The 22,049-nt window shown below is 60.0% G+C and overlaps 1 protein-coding gene across 2 annotated transcripts in view; it reads right to left on the bottom strand.

The window, feature by feature from the left end:
• SCUBE1 (signal peptide, CUB domain and EGF like domain containing 1) overlaps window positions 1-22,049 on the bottom strand; it is a 114,652-nt gene that overhangs the window by 56,235 nt on the left and 36,368 nt on the right. For both annotated transcript variants that reach the window (XM_075553516.1, XM_075553517.1), the window contains exon 4: window positions 1,816-1,950. In XM_075553516.1, the coding sequence (XP_075409631.1) occupies window positions 1,816-1,950 (135 nt within the window). The remainder of the gene's footprint in view (window positions 1-1,815; window positions 1,951-22,049) is intronic.

The following is a 22,049-nucleotide window of genomic DNA, read 5'->3' as shown; positions in this document are numbered from 1 at the left end:
AGGTCAGCTAAGCTCCGAGGCCGGCCACTCGCTGAACTGACCCAGGCCCCGACTCCACCACAGCCCCCACACGCTCCCTGAAGCCAGGTACCTGCGGGATGTACATGTCTTGGCCCTCAGGCCCCTGCCCGGCCTCCGAGGACTGGGAATATCTGGCAGCACCCAGGTACCTACACAGTTACGCTTTCCCCGGCCAGGTTTAAACAGCTGGGAGACTCCCAGGAGAAACATTCCGATGGGGAGAAGGGCTACTGGAAGGCTGGCATGAGGTCCCCATACTGTGACCCGGTTAAATGGGGGCTCCTGCCTCCATGGCAGATCCAGGGCCACATGGTGCTCTTCTGGGGGCAGGGCACCAGTCAGCGGGTGCCCAGTTCATAGTGTTCTCTCAGACTCTGCACCCACCTCCAAGTCTTTGCACCTCCCCATCCCCTCCCCGCTCAGCTCAGATGTCGCTGCTCCCTCATCGAGGTTTTGTCACAGCCGCTCAGTGTCACTCACCTCTTTCTCCCCAACCCCCTCAGCACTGAGAAGCCGGCTCCCCATGCAGTCCTGCCTAGCCCCCCTCTGCTGTGTGAGCCTGGGCGGGCTCTGTCAGTGGGCACTCTGTGGGCAGGAGGAGGCTTGCTCTTATGTCTTGTGGACATGGGTCAGGAGGGACCAGTGCTGGGAGAAGGAGGCCATCTGGGTCCAGCAGAGGGTTGGCTGAGAGGCAGACCCCCAGGGAGCTGTGCTGTGTTCTGTTGTCCACGGGTCACTGAGGCGGAGCTGACTGGATGGCACCGAATGACAACAGTGGGACCCCAGGGCGCTGCTGTGGGGAGGCACCGGCTCGGAGTGGGTGCAGCTTGCCATCACACGCCCCGCCATCTCCCAGGCCCCAGAGCTGGGGACGCCGAGGGGACGGGCATCCTGCTACAACAGGTCCTGATGGGCCCGGCAGAGCCCCTTATCAAAGAGGCCTGCCCATAGTGGTCTTCCCGGGGGCTGCTGTGCGAGGCCCCGTCCCATGGCCCAGAGCACACCGTGAGGCACAGCTTCCGGCAGCAGCACCATGGCTCGCTCCAGTCTGCCCCACCATCACCCTTCACCAAAGCAGAGGTGGGACCCCGTGCAGGCCCCACTGCGTCCTCCCTTTCCTCCCTGAGGAACCTGCCCAGGGCCCACACCCCCTCACCGCCGGCTGCCGGTTTCACTGATCTCAGCCCACCCTCCCTCCTAAAGCCCACCCTGTCCCCACTCAGCAGGGACCAAATGGTGACTGACCCAGAGCCCTGCCTAGCGGCTGGGCCTGCTCCTCACAGGAGGCCCCCAGCCCCAGGCCCTCCTCCAGGTCAGGTTAGTGGTGGGGCCGGGGCACTTGGACCTTGTGGGGCTGGCTGGCTCCTACTGCTGTGTCCATCTCAAGTGTCCAGGGCTGCCCACTCCATCCCCTGTCCCCACAGCCATGCTGCCACACCAGAGAGCGCTGTCTTGAGACACCTGACTTCAAGACGACCTGAGCACATATGTGTGTGCTCTCGATGCCACTGCCCCAGCCTGCAAGGCCCGCCCCCGAGTGATCTAGGGTGCTGTTCCCAAGGCCCAGCCGGGCACCAGTCCTGACCACCCACATGCCCCACTGGCAGTGGGCTCCCGCCCCTCTACCACTCCAGAGGGCGGCTGGCTCCCCTGCACAGGCCCCCTGCCCCCCGTGGGCTGGTGACCAGGACCCTGCAGAGCACGTCCACTTGCTCAGCAGGCTTGCAGACCGGCCTGGGCCCGCCCCCGGGCAGGCGGGCAGGTGCTGGCAGCGCGGCACGAGTGCACACTCACCGTTGGAGCGGTGGATGCAGGTGTGCTGGTTGTCGCTGAGGAAGAAGCCGCCGTGGCACTGGCACTCGTAGCTGCCCATGGCGTTGACGCAGATCTGCTGGCAGCCGCCGTTGTTGTCCTGGCACTCGTCCACATCTGGGGGGAGGGGTGGAAGTCACACCTGGAGCCGGGGGGGGGGGCGAGCACCCCCAGACTGCGATGGAGGTACATCCTTGGTGGTCCTCCCCAGCAGCCCTCCCAGGGGGTACTCCACAGAGACGTTCCCCACAAACACTCCTGGCAGTGCTCCCTGTAGGTACCCCTGGCTGTGCTCCCTGGGGCACTCCTGGCAGTGCTCCTTGGGGAATGCGATGATTTGGGTAGACTAGAGAAACCAACTGAGAGACACTTAGATGTGTATAAGAGCTTTATATAAAAGAGCAACTGTATGTATATTGAGAAAACATCCCAGCCCAGTCCAGATCAAGTCCTTAAGTCCGACACTAGCCCATATATCCGATACCAATCCACAAAGTCCTCTTCAGACTCACACCACACATGCAATGACGCCAAATGCAGGAAGATCACAGGCCAGTGGGTGGAAAGTCTTGTGGACCCAGTGGCGGTGGAAGCCTCTCAGTGCTGGAGTGGGGCTCCATGTGGCTCCTCCATCAGTGTGTCTCCATGTGGCTTGTCATCAGGAATGTGTAGCATTGAGGGGTCTGGCCTCCAGCGAGCTATTTATCTCTGTGGAGCCTCCAAAGGAGGTCATCCAGCTGCAACCTGATTGACAGGCGAAGTCCCACCCCTTTGCTCTTAATAGTCTCAAGTTGACACCAGATGCTGTAACTGCCACAGGGATCCTCCTGGCATCACACCCTGGGGGTACTCCTGGTAGTATCCCAGAAGGTACTTTCCTTCTGGGATTGCTCCCGGCGTGAGTACTCTGGGTAGTGCTCCTCAGAGGTCACTGTTACCTGGCAGCCAGGCCGGCTGTCCCTGACCAATGGCCCTGCTCCAAGCTCGTCCCTGGAGGGGCTCCTGGACGCCAGCTCAGCCGAGGAGACAGAGGTGCACAGGCCAGTCCCTTGTCCAAGATTCAAGTCCAGGGGCTCTGGCCCTCAAACCTGGCCTCTTCCGTGTCCTCTAGCATGAGATGGTGAGACCTGCCGGGCCCCTGTCACCCACCCTCCCCCAACCCAGTCAGTCCTCTGTCCCTGCTCCTTTCAGTCACCTCACAGCCTTCTGCCCGGCAGCCTAGGGGCTGTGAGGAAGCTGGAGGCCTGGAAAAGACCCAGACTCTGCTGTTGATGGCCAGCGTGCAGGGCGACACCCACCCTGACCTGGGTGCTGGCGGAGGGAGCCCCCGGCTGGCCGGAAGGAGGCTCCGTGGGGTCTGGCATGACTGAGCAGCATGTTCAAGTACCGAAGCCGCAGCCCCCGTGCTGCCTGTGTGTCTCACGACAGACGGCCATGCCTGTACTGCCATTGAAAAGGGAAATATATAAAATCACAGAGGCAACACGAGCTACTGGCTGTTTCTAGCCAATCCCCTCGACTTCCCCCCTAGAGACAGACAGACAGACAGACAGACACACACACACACACACTCACTCACTCACTCACTCACTCGTGCGCGCCCCATTCTGGCTCCAGCCCTTTTACCATTCTCCTTGACAAAGAGGTACTTTATGACTGGGACCAGAGGATGTTAGAGGTCAAGGGTCACGCCGAGTGGCCAGCATTGAACCTGGGCGGGCCTCGGGCCTGGAACTCGTTAGCGGGGGCCTTATGACCCTTTACCACCCAAGACAAGGCCTGCTGCCTGTGAGGCCGGCCTCCGGGCGGGTCGCCCTTATCCGGTGAGCTCAAATGTCAGCTGCGGGGCAGCGGGATGGGACACGGAGGAGGGCCGGTCAGTGCCAGCTGGCGTGGGAGAGGTGGGCCTGGCTGACAGGAGCCCTTTCCCCACACCACGAGCCTGAGAACCTGGGGCCCATCTGTGGGGTCCGTGGGCCGAGGGACTCTCTGCCAGCCCTGCTAAGGCCGACACAAAGCGGCCGTGGCTAGAGCCTAGTGGCCCTCCTCGCTGTCCTCACGGGAACGCTGCTGGTCAGCTGCACTTTCAGGAAGAGCTCATGGAGGCGCAGAGGAGCGCCGTTGGTCCTCCTGCCAAGCGACTGGTGGACGGATGGATGCTCTCAGGCAGACCCATGATTCCCAACCAGAGCCCCAGGCAGGGTGCCGGCCTGCACGGGGCCTGCGGACTCAGATGCTAACAGAGCCAAAGGCAGCTAGCTAATCATGCGTGATAGCAAGCAGGCACTGGTGGTCCCTGGACCACCGAGTCCTGCTGAGGTCCCCACAGCCTGGCACACAGTGGGGACTTGTTCCTGGGACCCCTTGTAAGTCCCAGTCTGAGTCTTCTCCCTTGAGTTTGGAGTCTTTGCTCTGCACGGGGTCTGCCTCCGCCCCAAGGAAACCCCAGTGGCCAGCGAATCAATCCCAGCTCCAGAAGCTCCCGTGGATCTGAGAACTGAGTATGAGAGGGTTGTCAACGGCTGACATTCCAGAAGATCGCCCAACCTTTCTCCCACGCACCCGAGGGGCCGCGGGCCTCCACTTGGCTAGTCAGCGGCTGAGTGTGCAAAGCTTCCTCACACCCAGGGACGCCATGCTGGCTAAGGTCAAGGGGCAATGAAAAAGAGGAAGCCCCCCCCAGCCTCCATTAGCTGGACAGACCCTGTGGCTGCAGCCATGGGCTCAGCCTTAAGAACAGCGGAGAAGACGGTGCAGGACCGGGCAGGGTCTAGCTGAGGCACCAACGACAGGGAGTTCTTCCTGTGAGCCCCCGGCAGGGTGACACCAAGACAGACGGACGAGGCACAGCCGCTTGGACGGGGAACCCCTGCGGCAGCAGTGCCTGCCAGGGACACGCTCCCCGAGGCCATTGGCGCCCAGCTGGCCAGGCCCACCTTCTCACCTAACTGGCAGCCAGAACTGTCAGGGCGCCTGACATAAACCATCTCCCCACCCTGGACGGCCTGGCAGGGCGCTGGGCCTGGGACGGGCTGTTTACACCCACCAGCAAGAACAGTGACTGCCGATGCCGATGAATTACGTGGAAACAAACAGAGGCCCTGTAAACACGGCTGTCTTTCCCCACTCCGGGGGGATAAAACTCCAAGACTGAGCAGGCGGGAAGCCGGGACCACCCTCGCTCCCGCTCTCCCCTTGCAAGGCGCCGCGCTACAAGCGCAGGCCCTCCCGATGAGGCGGGGCGAGGTGGGCAGCTGTCACATCCCTTGATACCCTGTGGTCCTCTCCAGCTGCTTGGATCCTCGGGCACCCATGGGCCAGCCCGTCCTACAGCACCCACAGGGACGTCTGAAGGAAGACCAATCAGAGCAGTTGGGGTCTGTGGGCTGCTGGCCTACAACAGCTCGGACTTGCTGGGAGGCCCTTGCTGGCCGGCTGGGGAGTAACTTGGCTCTTGCCCTTCCTCAGGGCGTGCCCAAGACGTGAGTTCCTTCTGAAAGAGCCCACCTGGGGAGCCAGGCACTGGAGTCCTGTCCCTACCTGCCCCGCCCACTTGGGCCCCTGGGTGGGAGCCCAGCCTGGTCCATAGAAAGGGCTGCAGCATGTCCCCCGCCTCCCCCAGCCCTCCTGGAGATGCCCCGGGCTGACTGTCCCGGGCACCTGTGGGCTTGTGTGATGGAGGGGCGGTGCCTTGTCACATGCTGTACATAGGAGCCACTCACTGCCCGACTGCCTGCCCGGTTGGGCAGGTGCTCTCTCAGGGAGCCTACTAGCCCGCCCTCACCACCCTTTTCTCCAGTGAGGAAACTGGGGGCCGTGGAGGGGAAGGGGCTTGCCCAGGGCTATGCAGCAGGGTGAAGGAGAATGTGAACTCGAGTGGGCGGTGGGGAAGTCTGAAGCTCGCCTTCACCCTCCTTTAGGATTCTGCTGCTCCGAATGAGGTGCCCGGGCAACCGCCCAGAGCAGGCTTTCCGGGGACCCTGAGCGCAGGTTCCAGCCCTGGCCGCTGACAGCCGCTCTGCGGGTGGACAGTGGAGCCTGCAGCCCCAGCCCTGAGCAGAGGGGCAGGGAAAGGGTGGCTGCTGAGGTGTGAGCAGGATGAACTGGAGGGCACAGCTCAGGTTGGCACCTGCCCGGGCTGGGGGCTCACTACCACATGAGGTGAGCGGGTCACGCAGTACAGCGGCGGCCAGCGGCATTCTTGCTGTCCTCCACATGCCCCTGCATGCCCATGCTGCCCGCTCCTGCCTGGCACCACTGCCATGGGAGCACCGAGCTGGAGCTAGGCATGGCTTCGGGAGGAGGCTGACTGCAGAGGTGCTGTAGGTGCTAGGCCCAGAGGAGGGGAGGGTTTGGACTGGAGACTCTGATACTAGGGTGGGAGGGGAGTCCCTGCAGTGGCCAGTGAGGGGCTTAGTTCCTGGGGTCAAGCTAAGGTGAGCGGGACGCGAGGGTGTGGAGTGATTGGCCAAGATGGGCTGTGTCCCTTATATGCCCTACAGGGACACCTGGCCAGACCTCCTAAGTGACATGGCCCTGACCCCTGTTCTGGCTCCTGCAGGGGTCAGCTTCTGTCCAGGGCCCCCTCCCTGCATGTCTGCCAGGGCTGCTGGCTGAGGGGATGGTGCCTGAAGGGGACAGTGGGCATTCTGACGGGCCAGGGCCACCATGAGGCCACCCAGGCTGTGGGCTGAGGCTGACCCTACTCAATCCCTGGGTGCTCCGGGATGGGGGTCCCACCCCGTCCCAGGGCCTGCCTCCCCTGGTCCTTTATCTGCATCACAGGCCACAGCTGGTGGTTCCCTGGGGCAGGCGCTGATACGGTGGGGATGGAGCTGCACAGCAGGCGAGATCTGGGGATCCTGCGCCTTCCGCCTTCCCTCAGAGCCTCCTCTCAGGAAACCCTCTGAATTGGCAACAGAACAACAGGGGAGGTATAGGGGGAGGGGGCGCTGCCGGGAGGGAGGGCCTTGAAGGTGCCAGCTCTGTGAGGGCCAGCGGGAGCCCGAGCTGCCTGGCACCCTGTGGACTACCCCAGCCTGTCGCTTGCAGGGCTCCTAGCCTTTTGATGGCCACCAGGACGGATGGACCGCCTACTTCCATCCTCACTGAGTGGCAGCCGAATGAGTGTTGGGCGTGGAGGCTGAGCCAGGGCTGGTTGCTGCCCGGGGGGTCCTGGGCTAGCGGGGCTAGGAAGCTGGCCATTTGTTGGCAGTCTGGGGCAGCAGAAATAGGTATGGCCCTCCACACTCTTCACCAGAGGTACAGATACCACCACCTTGGGAGAAGAGGGACAGGGCCCCCCAAGAAGCCTGGACACTGGAGTGGAGAGAGGGGCCGGCCTATGCCCCCCAGGACAAGAGCCCCTGTCCCAACCTCTGAGCAATCACTGCTGTGCCCCGCTGTCAGCCCCCCTCCCCCACCTCCTCAGTCCTGAGCCCCTTCTTACTGCCAGCGTGGCCTCTGTGACGCCTCAGTCACGTCATGCCAGAGGCCCCACTTCCTAGTGGACACTCAGCAGTACCCCTTGGGGGACCCTGCTCTGGTGCCCCTCAGTGGCTCCGGCCGACCCAGGAGCGGGCAGGTGGGCCCCCTCTGGGATGTGCCCAGGTGGTGGTGGAGTGGGCACCACCGTTCCCAGTAAGCAGGGTTTTTGGGCCGGTCGGCTGGCTGGCAGGTGGGAGTTTCCGGAAGGCCTTGGCGGGCAGGGCGGCAGCTGGCCTGTGAGGTTTGCTTCTTGGCTTAAGGTGCTGCTGTTTGTTTTCATTAATAGCTGGTGAGCTGTCCTCCTTTGGACGGGAGTCCACGATCGCAGTTATTTATAACAGTGAGCACGGAGTTCTGGGTGCAGCCTTGGGCACCACGGGCGCTGGTGGCCCTCTGACAACCGAAAACACTCTCCATGACTGCCAAGAGCCACTGTGTGCCAGCCTGTGCCACAGCCCGGCGTCGCGGTGCCCACCGAACCCGGGAGCAGCCTGGTTCAGCCTCCTCGCTGAGATTCCCACAAGGGCCCTGAGGGCCGAGCCTGGTCGCCCACCCCCTCCCACCCCCGCGCCCTGCTCCTTGCAGAAGGGGGCCGAGGAAGAAAAGGCTCTTGGCCATCAGGCGGCTCTTGCAAAATTGCATTTGATGAGTTAAGTGTAAATAGATGAGAACCAGATGGGTTTGATTTTGGGTAAATCCACCCAGGGAGGCGAGTGCTGGGGCTTGGGCTCCTCTGATCCAGAGGGGCCGCCGCGGGCAGGGGGGCTGGCCAATGTGCTGCAGGACTGGGGTCTCTCTCTGACGCCGGGCCCCTGCAGTGGGGGCCCACGGGGGTGGGGTGGGGTCAGAGCTGTAACCAGCAAGCCCATACCACTCACCCAGTCCCAGGAGGAGTTAAAGCGCGGCTTCAGGTCAGGTCAGCTGGCCCCTTCCCATCAGGCGGTGGTCAGCTCGGGGACATGGGGCCTGCCCTGCGCTCTGGTTCTCTGCACCTACTTCCCCTATCTCCATAACTGTTGAAGCTGAAATTTCATTCAGAGAACCTGCAATTCCCCACGTTCAGAGGACCAGTCAGTCCATCCACTGCGCTGGTCATCACAGGGGTCCAGTCCCATGCCCATCTCTCCATCTATGGTGCAGTAGCTCCCCCCTCCCGGCCAGCTCCCGACGTCCCGACGTCCACCCATCCGCTTTCCGTCTCGCGGTTTCATTAGCACAGCCCCGTCAGGTGGGATCACACGACAGAAAGACGAGGCTGTCTGCTCCCGTCAAGAGCCGCGGGGCTCAACCTGGGCGTCTTGACCCCTTTGGGGGTCGAAAGGCCCTTTCACAGGGGTCGCCCGATTCATCACAGTAGCGAAATGACAGTGATGAGGTCGCAACGAAAATAATGTGATGGTTGTGCGGTCGCCACCACATGAGGAGCTGTCTGAAAAGGTCGCGGCAGGAGGAAGGTGGAGAGCCGCTGGCCAAGAGCGAGAGTCTCAGAAACTCACAGGAGTGCTTCTACCTTGTCCCGCAGGGTTGCTATGAGTTGGAAATCGACTGGTAGCCATGAGCTTAGCTGTGGTTGGGCCTAGCTCCTTTCCCTGCTCTTAGGCTGCATGTTTTCAGGGTTTATTCATGCTGTAGTGTGCTATCAGGGCTCCAGTGCTTTTTATGGCCAGAGAACATCTCCTGATGTGAAGGGTGGGCATCGTGTCCCTCCATCACCTGAAGGGCACGCCACCATGCCCCCTCCCTCGGTTTGTGGCTAGTGCTGCCCGAGGCAGTTGTGCACATGTCTCTGTGTGGACACCCGCTTTCAGTTCTCTGGCGGTGTACACCGCGGCGTGGAATCGCTGAGTCAGCCTAACACGGTGAGAGCCCCTCAGGCGGCTTCTCACACGGCTGCACCACTCTCCACTCCCACCAGGAGTGGGCAGCGGTTCTGATTTCTCCAGAGTCACGCCCGCACTGGTGATTTTCTGCTGAAAGAGAAACGGTAACGATCCCGGTGAGGGCGGAGTGGTAGCTCGTGGCGGTTTTCATTTGTATTTCTCTAATGATTCGTGAGGGGTCTTTCCTGAAAATCCGTCAGGAGAGACGGACATCAAGCTCGGTAAGGTGGAGGGGCGCTGATAAAGAGGAAGGCCCTCGAGGAGATGGACGGACACAGTGGCCGCATGGACAGGCTCAGAACTGACTCGATGGCACCTAACAGCAGCAGCAGCAGCAACAACAACAACAAGAGACACGCAAAGTCGAATGCATATTCTTTTCATGCCTGTTGGCGATTGGCCCTTCTCCTTTGGTGACATGTCTGTTCAAGCCCTTTGCCTATGTTTGAATTGGATTATGTGTCGAGTAGGTAAGAGCTGTTTACTTAGTCTGCAGTCTGGACCCTCATGAGGTACGCTCCTAACAGAGATTTCCTCCCACTCAGTGCAGCTACCTCTGGAAAGCCAGCCCCAGGCAGGCTCTAGCCAGGGGCTCCTTTCAGGTCTGAGACCAGGCCATTCTTGGCCCCCCTTCGCTCCCATGGTTTTACCAGATGCCTGTCCCACAATGCTGCCCGAACCCCCTAGCCCTCCAAACGCAAGTGTCCGTGGCTGATCTGGCCCTTCACTGGGGTGTCTAGCCGGCAGACAAACCTAGCAAGGCCCAGAGCTGACATCTTCAGGCTTCTTCCCAGGAGGCTGGCTTCCCACCATCTCCCCCTCGCAGCACAAGCTGCTTCCACTAGCAATCCTCAATGCTGCTCCGGATGCCTCTTTTCCCACCACTTCCCACATCCAACCTGCCAGTAGAGCCAGGCTGCCGACTCTGCCTTTCGAAAGGCCCTTAGTACAATTACATCCAAAGTCCAAAGTCGCCACCATGCAGTTGGCTCCGACTCCTAGTGGCCCTTTAGGACAGGGTAGGGCTGCCCCTGTGGGTTTCTGAGACGGTTAACTCTTCATGGGAATAGAAGGCCTCATCTTTCTCCCAAAGAGTGACTGGTGGTTTTGAACGCTGACCTTGTGATTAGCAGTCCAAATGTGTAACTGTTATGCCACCAGCACTCCTATGAAGAAGAGGAAGACCTTCGCCAAGATGGACGGACACAGTGGCTGCCTTGAACGGCCAGAAGCATAAGAACAGTTGTGAGGACGGCACAGGACCAGGCGCTGTTTTGTTCTGCTGTGCATCGGGTTGTTATGAGTTAGAATTGACTCGAGGGCACCCAACAACAACAGTAACAGCTGCATCTGCCCACCTCCACCCCTGGGGCGGCATGTCTAGATTACTGTCATTGCCTTCTCCATTGGTTTAGCTGCTTCCATCCTTGTCCCATGACCAGTAAACCACTCTCCACACAGTGACCTGGAAAATGCCAACCAGCCACACCACTGTCTAATGGCTTCCCCACGTGCTTTGAATAAACCACACGCTCTCCCCAAGTCAACAAGGTCTGGAGAGTCGCTCCACCCCCATCCTGCCCCACCTTCTCCACCAGTGCACTGCTCTGCCAACTCCTGCCAGCTTCCGTCTGCTCATTCTAGCACCCTGGCCGCCATTAGCCACAACGACGCTGCCCCTTGTCCCTCTACCTGGAAGGCTCTCTCCACTCCTCAAGTGGCCTCTCCTCAAGTTCTCATGTCCACCTGGCCCCTTCCTCTCTGCCTTTCCCCCAGCGACACAGACTCCCTGACAACAGGGCCACTTGTCTCAGGCACCGCTGCTGCGGAGTTGGACACAGAGCACGGGGCACGTTCTAGAGCGAGGCTGTAACAAGTTTGTGGAAAATCGTAAGTCAAAGATAATGACATTTTCCCCGTGGACTTTTGCGCGTAAACCTTTTGAGGTGGAAATAATTTCAAGCTTACAGAGAAGTTACAAGAAGAACCAACCCATCTCCACGGAGTCAATTCCAATTCATGCTGCTGTCAGGTGCCATCAAGTTGGCTCCAACGCACGGCGGCCCCGTGCACGCGCAACAGAACAGAACAAGACACCGCCCAACCCGGCACCCTTGTCACAACTCTTCTCATGGCTGAGCCCGATGCAGTCGCGGGGTCAGTCCAGCTTGTTGAGGGCCTTTCTCTTTTTTTCCCCTCCCCCCCTTATTGAGCCTGATGCATTTCTCCAAGGACTGGCCTCTCCTGACAACACATCCAAAATGCGCAATATGAAGTCTCGCCATCTTTGCCTCTAAGGAGCCATTCTGGTTGTATATTTCCCAAGACAGATTTGTTGGCTATTCTGGCCGCCCACAGCGCTTGCAAAGTTCTCCACCAGCACCACCATTCAAAAGCATTGATTCTTCTTCAGCCTCCTGATTTAATGTCTGAGTGAGGCAGCCACATTGAGTTGACCAGAACCCGAACAGATGAAGAGATAAATGGCTCAGTGAGCCTCGCCTTTCTAGCTCTCGGGTCTCTTGCTTTCTGATGGTCGGACCAGGGTGCAGCTGCCTTAGCCAGTTCCCTGCTTCAGCTGGCAAGCCTCACTTCCTGTAAGACGTCTCTGAGGAGAAGCTGCATGGACCTACCCCGATGCAGCCCTGGGTGCTGGAGCAGCCGTGTGGAGACCCCTGCGAGCGCTGAGATGCTTACACACTCACCGATTCAGCTTTCCTCCTGCAGTCGGCGTCATAGTGTGTGTTTTGTGAGACTGAGGAGGACTTTGTGGATTGGTGTTAGACATATGGGCTAATGTTGGACTTGTGGGTTTGGACAGCACTGGGTTGGGATGTTTTCTTGATGTGCACTTAACACTTTACATAAAACTCTCTCTTATACACATGAGTTTCTGTGGATTTGTTTCTCTAATGTCCCCAGACTGACACAATGTCCGACTTTCACAGGCATAAGAGACAACTGGAAAATACCGTGGCTTCATCAGGTGCACCTTAGTCTTCAATACAACATCCTGGCTTTCACCCTTTAAACAGATCTTGTGTAGATTTACCCAAAGAAATGCATAATTCGATCGCTTGACTGCTGCTTCCATGAGCACTGATTGTGGATCCAAGCAAGATGAAATCCTTGACAAATTCAATATTTTCTCCATTTGCCATGAGATTATCTACTGGTCCAGTTGTGAGGACTTTGGTTTTCTTTTCACTGAGTTGTGCTTGCAGTCCTTGATCTTCACCAGCAAGCGCTTCAAGGCCTCCTCACTTTTTAGCAAGCAAGGCGGTGTCATCTGTAGACCACAGGCTGCTCATAAGCCTTCCTTCAATCCGGATGCCACATGCTTCCTATAAGGCAGCTTCGCTGATGAGTTGCTCAGTGTACGGATTGAGTAAGGATGGTGAGAAGATCCAGCCCGGAAGCACACCTTTCCTGAGTTTAAACCAGGAAGTAGTTCCCACTTCTGTTCTCACAACTCTTGATCTGCATGAGCACCATGAAGTGTCTGGGAATTCCCATAGGCTGTCCGTAGTCTGTTAGGACCCACACAGTCTGATGCTTTGATATGTGGACTCAAATGACTCCATGCCAATCTTGACGGGGGCAGCTTCACCTCTCTCCCATGGAGCGACTGGTGGGTTTGAACCACCGACCTTGCAGGTAGCAGCCCGACACCCACTCCACAGCTTCCTCAGTATACAATCACCTAGGTAACGTCACCCAGACTCACTTACTTCTTTATCATTTGAATGTGTGTGTCGTCTCTATTTTAATATCACCTGTAGATACATAGGTACATCTGCATATGCATGAGATATCCGAGGACACTCGACAAGTCCATGGCACACAGACAGCCGATGACAACGACACATCCCTTAGACTCATGATGAGCTTGTCTGGCACCGCGTGACATGGAGGGATTGGGATGACAGTGTTCTGAGGGAAGTCAGGCAATCCCGTCTGAGTGCCTCAGACCACTGTTAGAAGAGACAATGAAAATCAAGAAAAATGGTTTTCACACCCAAATAAACAGACCTTTGATGGATATGTGGGCAGGAGGGAAACAGAGGGAAGTAGAGGCTCAAAAAGCTCATGGAAAACAGGGATGAAGAGAAATGAAAAATTCCACATGCACTTTCTGTATGTCATCCCAGCACCTTTTTAAGAGTAAATCACAAGAGTCCCGGCCCTTTGTCCCTCATCATTTCACAGGCGTGTGGTCATCGTGTGCACGGCGCAGCCGTGAACCTCAGGGAATCCTGGACACCCCCTTGCTGCTCATGGGACTGCTAGGAGTCAGAATCAGCTCAGTGGGCCCTGATGGCCACCCCAACCCCTCGTGTGTGTCTGCGGCCTGAGCAGCGGTTTGAACCACAGAGAAGAGGTGGGGGCGGGAGCTCCTGACCTGCCTCCCTAGAGACCCTGGCCTTCTCTGATGGGCCAGGGAAGTAGCTTCAGGGAGTGGGGGGACTGGACATTGGTCAGGGGTCCCCCGGTGGGGAAACGCAGGGGTGAAGGCTGACTAAAGGGAGAGAACTATGTCCTCTGGCCCTGGCCCCTGGCTCTCCAGCCTTCACCCCAGCAGGGGTCGTGTGGCGAGTGTGGGAGGGGCCCTGTTGACAATGCCTTCTGTCTTTGCCAGTGTCCTCACTGGTCCAAGGCCCAAGGCCCCAAGCTATAGAACATCCCCTACCTGGACAGTGTCTGCGATGCAGAGGCAGGCTTTGGCGGCATGGTGGGACCCTTGCTGTTGATCTCTGTCTCTTTCTCCTTAATGCTGCAGGCTGTGAGCAGGGGAGCAGGCTGCAGGAAGGTGATGGAACCCCAGGGCCTTGAGCCCCTGCCCCATCCAGGCCTTCTTGTGGGCTCAGAGAGGGTGTGTGGCTGCCCACAGCCACCAGCAACTGTGTGATGGGGCCAGACTGGACTGGGATGCTGTCATCAGCCTGCCTCGGCCCTCTGACCATCCAGCCGTCACTGTGGTCCTGGCTGGACCTCCGTGGAGGCACCATAGGGCTTTCGGCTTCCTCTGATGAGGAGGAGCATGAGGGCTGATGGCAAGCGGGAGAGAAACCAAACAAACAACTCAGGCCAGCAGCTCAGGCCCCCGCAGGACTCGGGGGAACAGTCTGGAGGGCAGGCAGGCCCAGCTGGACATGATTAGCTCAGGGCCCCCGGCCGAGAGATGCCCCTGAATGGGGCAAGGTGGGGGGAGAGGGGAGCTCCTCCTGATGCCCTGACTGACACAGGGCCTCTGGCTAGGCCACCTGACCAAGGAAAACGATTGGACACCCATGCACATGCCCTGCCTCGGGGCAGCCTAGCGTCCTGAGCCTTCGTGCCTTCTTCCTGCCCGGTGACACTCAGCCTTTTCTTGCATCTCCTGACGTCGTTGCAGGTCGGTCCGCCCCACAGCAGAGCCCGGCCCGTGGTTACGTGTCAGCGCACGGTGGCAGCCCCGGTGGCGATGAATCTTCTGGAAGGTCTTCCTTTGTCCTTTGGGTCGGCCCTCTGCTTCACCAAGCACGGCAGCCTCCGGGGCTGGGTCTCTCCTCACAACCCGTCCGAGATACATGAGACCATGTTTCACCGTCCTTGCCTCCAAGGAGCATTCTGGGGGTATGGCCTCCAAGACAGATCCGCTTGTCCCTTTGGTGGCCCAGGGTCTAGTCGACAGTCCTCACCCACACCACGGTCCTCCTTCGACCTTCCTTCATCACTGTACAGCTTTCGAGCGCATTTGAGGGGACGGAGCACCCTGTGGCTCAGGCCAGGTGCATCTGCATCTTGGGGAGTAGATGTGTAAAGCTCTGGCTGTCACTCCACTGGCAGGGTTGCTGTGGGTGCTGGGGGGTGTTCCCCCCGCTTCCTGGGGGTGAAGAGGTCCCCACTGTGGGCATGAGGGCCCACCCAGTCTATGCCTGCCTGCCCCACTGCCCCTGAGGCTTCATAACTAGGTGCATAGTGTTAGGGTTGCCGCCGGCCTTCCCGCCCCACTCGGCTCTGGGGTGGCGTCCGAGAAAGGGTGTTTACCCTAAGGCAGTCATCCTCCAATCCAGCACCCACAGTCACAAGCGTCTGGCCTGCCACCCTTCTCCCTAGACCCTTTTGCCCCCTCTGCACTGCTCAAGGGGAGAGGCAGCACAGCACCAGCATACGCCCGAACCCCACTGCTGACTCAGAGCGGCCTTCCAGCTCAGGGCAGAGCTGCCCTGTGGTCTCCAGGACTGTGGTCTTTATGGAAGCAGACTGCTGCCTCAGCTCTCTCCTGTGCAGCAGCTGGGGGCTCAAAGCCATGACCTTCTGGTTAGCAGCCAAGCACTTAAGCACGGTGCCACCAAGGGCAGCGACACACCCACGGATATTAGCCACCGACGGGGCTCAAAGCCCCCAAGAAGCAGCAGGTTGGCAGGGTCCTGTGTCTAAAGACTAGAGCAGGGTGGGACGAAGTTGGGGCAGTGGGAGAGTGTCCGCGCCAGGTGGAGCAGCTGGATGCGGTGTGGAGTGTGAATCGTGCATGAGCACACGCATATGTGTATGTGGTGGGCTGTGTGTGTGTGTGCGCGCACGTGTGTGAGGCAGAGCAGTGGGACCGGGGTGCAGTGTGCGGTGTCTGCTGGCTGGCCCCTTGATCCTGCACTCAAAGGTAGAACCCCGCTCGGTCTGCAGGCCCAGGGAGCCCCAAGCATTGGACTCTGACGTCCCACCGTCCACTCTGGAGCCCTTTCTCCTCCCAGGCCAGGCCCTGCATGCTCCGTGCTTGGCACCTCCCCAAGCCCCCTCCCCTCAGCCGTTGCAACCCTCTGAGCTAACCCCAGGGTGCCCCCGACCCCACACACCCCTAGCATTCACCACTCACAGGACACCAGCCTGGGCATTTCTCCCCATGGCGTGGGTTGGGGATGGGGCTCTGTGGTCAGCGGTCATGTCTTTCTGTGCCCCAGCAGGTGTGGGCACCTGGGGACATGTGCTGAGGGGAGCCCCTCTGTCTTGCCAGTGAGGGTCTACACAGCACCCCGAGTCCCCACCGGCGCTCACGAGTCATCCTCACGTGGAGGGGCATCCCAGAGATGCCTGGGGCCTCCAAGCTCATGCCTTGGTGACAAGCTACAGTGACATCTGTGCCCGGGGGACAGCAGCCCAGAGCTCAGAGGCAGAAACTGCTGCTCTGTCAGGAGGGGTGGGGCATCGGCCGCATCTCTGCTTCTCGGGTGAATTCCCCTGTGTGGCTGTGGGTGGGTGGGCAGACAGGGCCGGAAGGGCAGGGCTGGCATGGGGGTGCGGGTAAGTGGGGAGGGAGGGATGCTGCCCAGAGGCCAAGCTGGGAGACTAGACAGTCAAGAGAAGGTTCTCCGAGGAGGGAGGCTTGTGTAGAAGGCACAGGGTGCCTGGGACAGGCCGGAGATGCCCCCTGACAGAGCCCAGGAGGTCCCTGCGGGGGAACAATGGTTTGTGGAAATTAAAGGTTGGCATGGACCCACTTAGCGCCATTGCAGCAGAAAGACCAAGGGGACAGTCAAACCCTGACACACGGGAGGTTGCGAGCTGGCTTTGGGAGCCTAGCAGGGTGGCTGAGTCTCCAGGGCCGGACGTCCGGCTAATTGATTCCCGAAGTGGCCTCAGGAGGGCCCCCTTCAGAGGGGCCTTGGAGGACGGCTGGCCCCAAATGACCCCACTGGCATCCGACCCCCCTGGTGGTCTGCCTGTGGGATCCTCAGCCCGCCCCTAAGGTGACTTCTGGAAGGTTCTCAAGTCCCCAGGCAGCAGCTGCTTCCCACTCATGAGTGCCAGCTGGGCACAGGCGCCTCTGCCAGCCTATTTCCAGCTGCACGTGGCTGGGACCAGGAGGGCCGGGCTGTGCCCTGGGCTGGCTGAGGTCCACTGTACACACTGGCACTGGGGCATCTGCCTAGATGGTGCCCGGAGTCACCCAGGCCACTCCAAACCCAGTAAGGCTGCTGGCGGAGGGTGTGTTGGCCACGGGGACTGGGCTCAGGGACAAGGCCCCTTTCAGCGCTTGGCCGGCAAAGTGTCTGCGTGGGGTCTATGTCTGGGTGACGGGGTGTTTTTAAAGAGCCTTCACAGGACACTTACTTCTGTTTATTTCTCGGCGTTCCGACCAAGCCTTTGGCGCAGGACCAGCAAACAGGAACAGAGGCAGCCCAGGGGCTGAGGCCAGCCTGTCCTGTCGGCAGCCCTCTGCCGGGCTGGTGGTGGGGCCTGGCGTCCTCCGCCTGGGGGAGGGCGAGTTTCTTCCCGCATCTCCAGATCCATACTGTGGGTGGGGGGAGGGCTGGAGGGACCAGGGTGCAGCAGGGACAGTGGCCCCCCTGACAGGTCCAGGACCAAAGGGCCAGTGGGCTCTGAGCTCGGCTACTGGGAGACCTCTGGGGGGGCCCAGGGGCAGTGACAATCCTGGCAGCTCTGTGCTAGTCAGAGAGAGGGCCCCCAGAGCAGGCAAGCCAGAAGGAGGGATGCCCAGGGGGACTTTCAGAGCTGGGTCCTGAGCTGGGTCGGCCCAGAGGACAGGGAAGGGTGGGGCAGCCCTTCCGGGAAATGCCACTAAATTGGAGGCAGCGGATCCCAGGAGGAGCCGGGAGCCAGGGACTGACTTGCAAGGATGAGGGGGCCGCTGTCCTCAAGGCGGGCTCCTGGGTGGGGCAAAGCGCTAGTCACCAGGTGCTGGAGGGAGGAGGGTGAGGGCGCATGGGCTAGGGGCAGGGAGGGTTCTTGTGGAGCCCTAGCCATGAGGCCACCTCAGGACATGGTGAGACCAAGCAAGCAGTCTCTGCTGCTGTCAACACAACCCCGCAAGCCCCAGACACCAGTGACCCAAACCTCCTGTTGATTTCACACGGAGAAACTGAGGCATAGAGGCAGGGAGGCCGCGGCTAGCAGTCCCCCCCAAGCAGCTCACCAGACCCCCGGAGGCCCCACAGGAAGGCCCCCCTCCGCAAAGACCACCCGTTTAGAAGCCGTTTTTCCTCCATTAGCTCAGCAGCTGTACAACTGGAGCGGGGTGGTGGCGGGGGGCAGGCGCAGGCCTCTCCGGCACCCCAGGCCCAGCGTCTGCTCCCCAGTGGCCACCTGGACCAAGGATGGGGGAGCGAAGGGAAAGGCTGAATCGAGCGACGGGAAGAAGCTTTGAAGAGTGTGGGGGGCTGGGGACTGCCGAGGGCGGCCTGCAGTTGCTGCGTTGGACAGTGCCGGGCTGGGCAGTTCCTCCCATCCAGCGAGGGGAGAGGCACGCTGAGCCACTGAAGCACCAAGACAAATAAACAGACCACAGAGCCTCCACGCTCCGGGATCAAGGGAGCACCACGCTGTCTCCAGCTGCTGCCAGGAGGAGGAGGGCGGCTTCAAAGGGCGGAGTGCGGGCCTTTCATGAAGCGGGCCCGGCCTCCGGCGGTGGGGCTGAGTCCCCCCACTCCCACGGAGCACCTGGGCTGGCCATCAGGGACTTCCTCCCCGGCGCAGCTGGGCTCCGCATGGCCTTCCTTCTCCCGTCTCTCGCTGTGTGGCAGCCTCGGGGGTTCCTGCACCTCTAGCTCCTCACTTGACATGGCTACATCAATGCCTTGGGCCTCTGGTGCTGGGCTGATGGGGGTCTTCCACACACACAGACTTGTCCTCTCACAGTCCAGGGCGGTGGCCTTGGGGGCAGTCTCTCCTCCCTCTGGGAGGGGTCTTCGACTCCTGCTAACGTCTGTGGAATCAGTACTCCTCCAAGATCTCAGCGTGTCTCGGCATCCATGTGTCTCTGGGCCTAGGAGGTTCTCACCCCAGGCCCAAAGCACAGGCTCCACCTCTGGCTGTTCCTTCATGCTGGTGGGCAGGCTCCTCCCTGTCTGCTCTCTCTGAAGAGCAAAAGTGATGGTGGCCACACCCTGAGACACCCCACCCCCTGCCCGCCAGCCCCTACTTACATCAGATCTGGGCTGTGACCAGAGGAAAGGCTGTGTCCCCGGACACGAACCCCCTTCCAACTGAGAGGCTGGTCGCACAGAGCACACCATGGGAGATGATGATATCATGACATACCTGCCAGGCGACATCAGCACCCAACAGCCGAGCCACCGAGAGCCATGGCCCAGGCAAGCCAGCACACATATGTGGGAGCACAACTCAGCCCATGACAAGTGGCCTCACCCCACTTTGTGGAGAAAACCAAGGCACTGAGAGGTCAGGTGCTGCGTCCAAGGTCACAGGGCCAGGTGCGGCAGTCATAGAACTGGAAGCCCTGGTGCCCCGTGACCCCAGGGAAGGAAGGCAAGAGGGAACTCAAAAGGAGGAGAGCTTCTGGCCCTTGGGCAAGTCGGCGTCCCGGTGGCTTAGAGGTAACGAGTTAGGCTGATAACCGCAAGGTCAGCAGGCTGAACCCCCCAGGGGCTCCGTGGGAGAAAGACGAGACTTTGTGTCCCCCAGAGTCACAGTCTCAGACACCCAGGGGGGCAGTTCCACTCTGCCCTGTAGGGTCGCTACGAGTCAGACTCGACTTCAGCGCAGTTGAGCTTGAGTTCTGAGGCTGCTGTGCATAGTCTCAACAGCAATAAAAATAAAACAAATTATTTACAGGAAGAGCTTGGCTTTGCACTCTGGGAATAGGTGATAAGGACATGATTCACACCACCCAGAGAGACGAGCTCACTGCCAGCAAGTCAACTCTGACTCACCGTGACCCTGCAGGAGAGAACACAACGACCCCTGTAGATCCCCAAGATTTCCAGCCCTACAGGAACGGCAAGCCTCCTCTTTCTCCCACGGCAGGGCAGGCGGGCTTGAACTGCGGATCCTGAGATTCGCAGCCACACTGTAACCCATCCTAGACCTCACACCAAACCCACTGTAGCTGAGCCGATGCCCATTCATAGCAGCTCTACAGGACAGGGCAGAGCTTCCCCTGTGGGTTTCGGAGACGGCCACTCTTTATGGGAATTTTAGAAAGCCTCAGCTTTCTCCTGAGGCGCAACTGGTGGTCCTGAACAGCTGATTGGGTGGTGAGCAGCCGAAGGGGTAACTGGGCTGCTCCGATAATTCACACCCTGGGAAATGAGCACTAACACCCCGGCTAACCGATGAGGGAACAGGGGCTCAGAGGGGCTGAGAAACCTGCTCAGGGTCCATCAGCGATGGGTCCCAGAGTCAGGTCCAGGCAGGTTGGCTCCCTCATCCTGCACCGTGCCTCTTGGGGGGCAGGCGGCACCCACTCGTGTTTCACTGTCAGCAAGCAGGCGTTGCGAGCTTCCTGAATGAACAGACAAGAGCCCCGTGGGCGGTTCCCCTCACAGCTGTTTGCATCTGCCTTTGAACGCCAGCTCCCCAGACTTCTGAACTTGGACATCCACCTGTCGGGGGGCCACTTCTACTGGGACGGCTCCTGGTCTCAGAGCGAGTCCTGGTCTCCAGACATGTCCTCCCCCATCTCTCTTCCCTGTCACAGCAGAGTCCCCCCTATCAGCGGGCCTGTTGGCCTGGATTTCAAAATACATGCTAATTCAACCTCTTATCATCTCTACCACCGCCGTCCTGGATGGAGCCCCCAACACCTGGGCTCCAGACTCCTGCAGTGGTCTCCTGACTGTCCTCCTTCGAAAGCCAGTCTATCCTGGGTCCTTGCAACACAGTCGCCAGAACAGACGGACAGAGTTTCTAATTACAGTGCCAACTGACCAGCTCAACCCGCTTCCCGCATCCACGACTGTCAGCTCATCGAGCATGAAAACCAAACCTAGCATGACTTTGAGACCCTGAAAGTCCTGGTCGCGCTGACAGGGTCCCCAAGCTCACCTAGCTCGCCCTCACCACAGGCCCTTGCACTAGTCCCCACTCACACTGGAGAGAAGACTGCCTCCTCCCCACCGGGGTCTCTTTATGTCCCCTCCCACCGTCACCTGGACCAACAGAGTTTGCTGAGGGTGACATCTGAGGCTAAATGTCCCACTGCCGGTGCTTCCTTCTTATTCCCTCTGGACCCCGGCTCTGGGAACGCAGCCGCCATGCGGCGAGCTGGCCTCACCAGTCGGTGACATCGTCTCGAGGCTGCGGGGAAGCCCCTGGCTGACCGCCAACCCTCAGCCAGGAACATGAGTGAAGACACTTACAAGAGACACTAGCTCTGCCATCACCGCCCCCAGCCGCCGAGGCCCCCCTGCGGAGCAGACACAAGCCTTCTGCTGGTTCCTGTCTGGGTCCCTGGAGCAGAAGCGAAGGGTGTTATGGCTGCTGAGTGTGGTGGTCTCTTCACACAGCGGCAGTGACCGGTGTGCGGCCTCCTGCCCACTCACCCCTCACGACACTTTTGGTTTGTTCCCAGGGCCTTTGTCTGGCCACGGGCAGGGCAGGGCAGGTGGCCAGCAGGTGCTCGGCCATCTTTGTTGAGGACACGGGTGTGTGAACAGCAAGGCTTCAGGGCAAGGGGACATTTGGGGTGGGTCTTGAAGGATGGCTAGGAGGTCACCAGGGGCAGCAGGGAGAGGCAGCGGCCCCCTCTAGGTTAAGAGCAGGCCGGCTGTTCTGGGCACTGGTGGGGAGGCATGGGCTAAGGTCCTGGCTCCCGGGCTCCCCGGCTCAGGACTGGCAAGAGGCAGCCTGGCGGGCCCCATACAGGCCACACCCTCTTTTCGAGCCTCAGTTTCCCCATCAGTAAGAACAGGATGCATCGGCTTTGGCCCTGGGGTTGAAAGGAGGAGGGCATGTGTGTATCACATCCAGGGCCAACGCCGGCACTCGCTGCCCTGAGGGGTACTGGCTGGCTCCGCCTGACACAGGCAGGGCACAGAGTAGGTGCTCACAGTGTCTTCATGGCTGCGGGAAGGTCCGGTCACCAGAGCAGCCCTCCCATGGGACCTGTGG

Source organism: Tenrec ecaudatus, chromosome 6 (assembly GCF_050624435.1).
Source record: "Tenrec ecaudatus isolate mTenEca1 chromosome 6, mTenEca1.hap1, whole genome shotgun sequence".
Classification (NCBI taxonomy): domain Eukaryota; kingdom Metazoa; phylum Chordata; class Mammalia; order Afrosoricida; family Tenrecidae; genus Tenrec; species Tenrec ecaudatus.
Note: the sequence above shows the minus strand (reverse complement) of the source record. Positions and strands in the feature narration are given on the sequence as shown.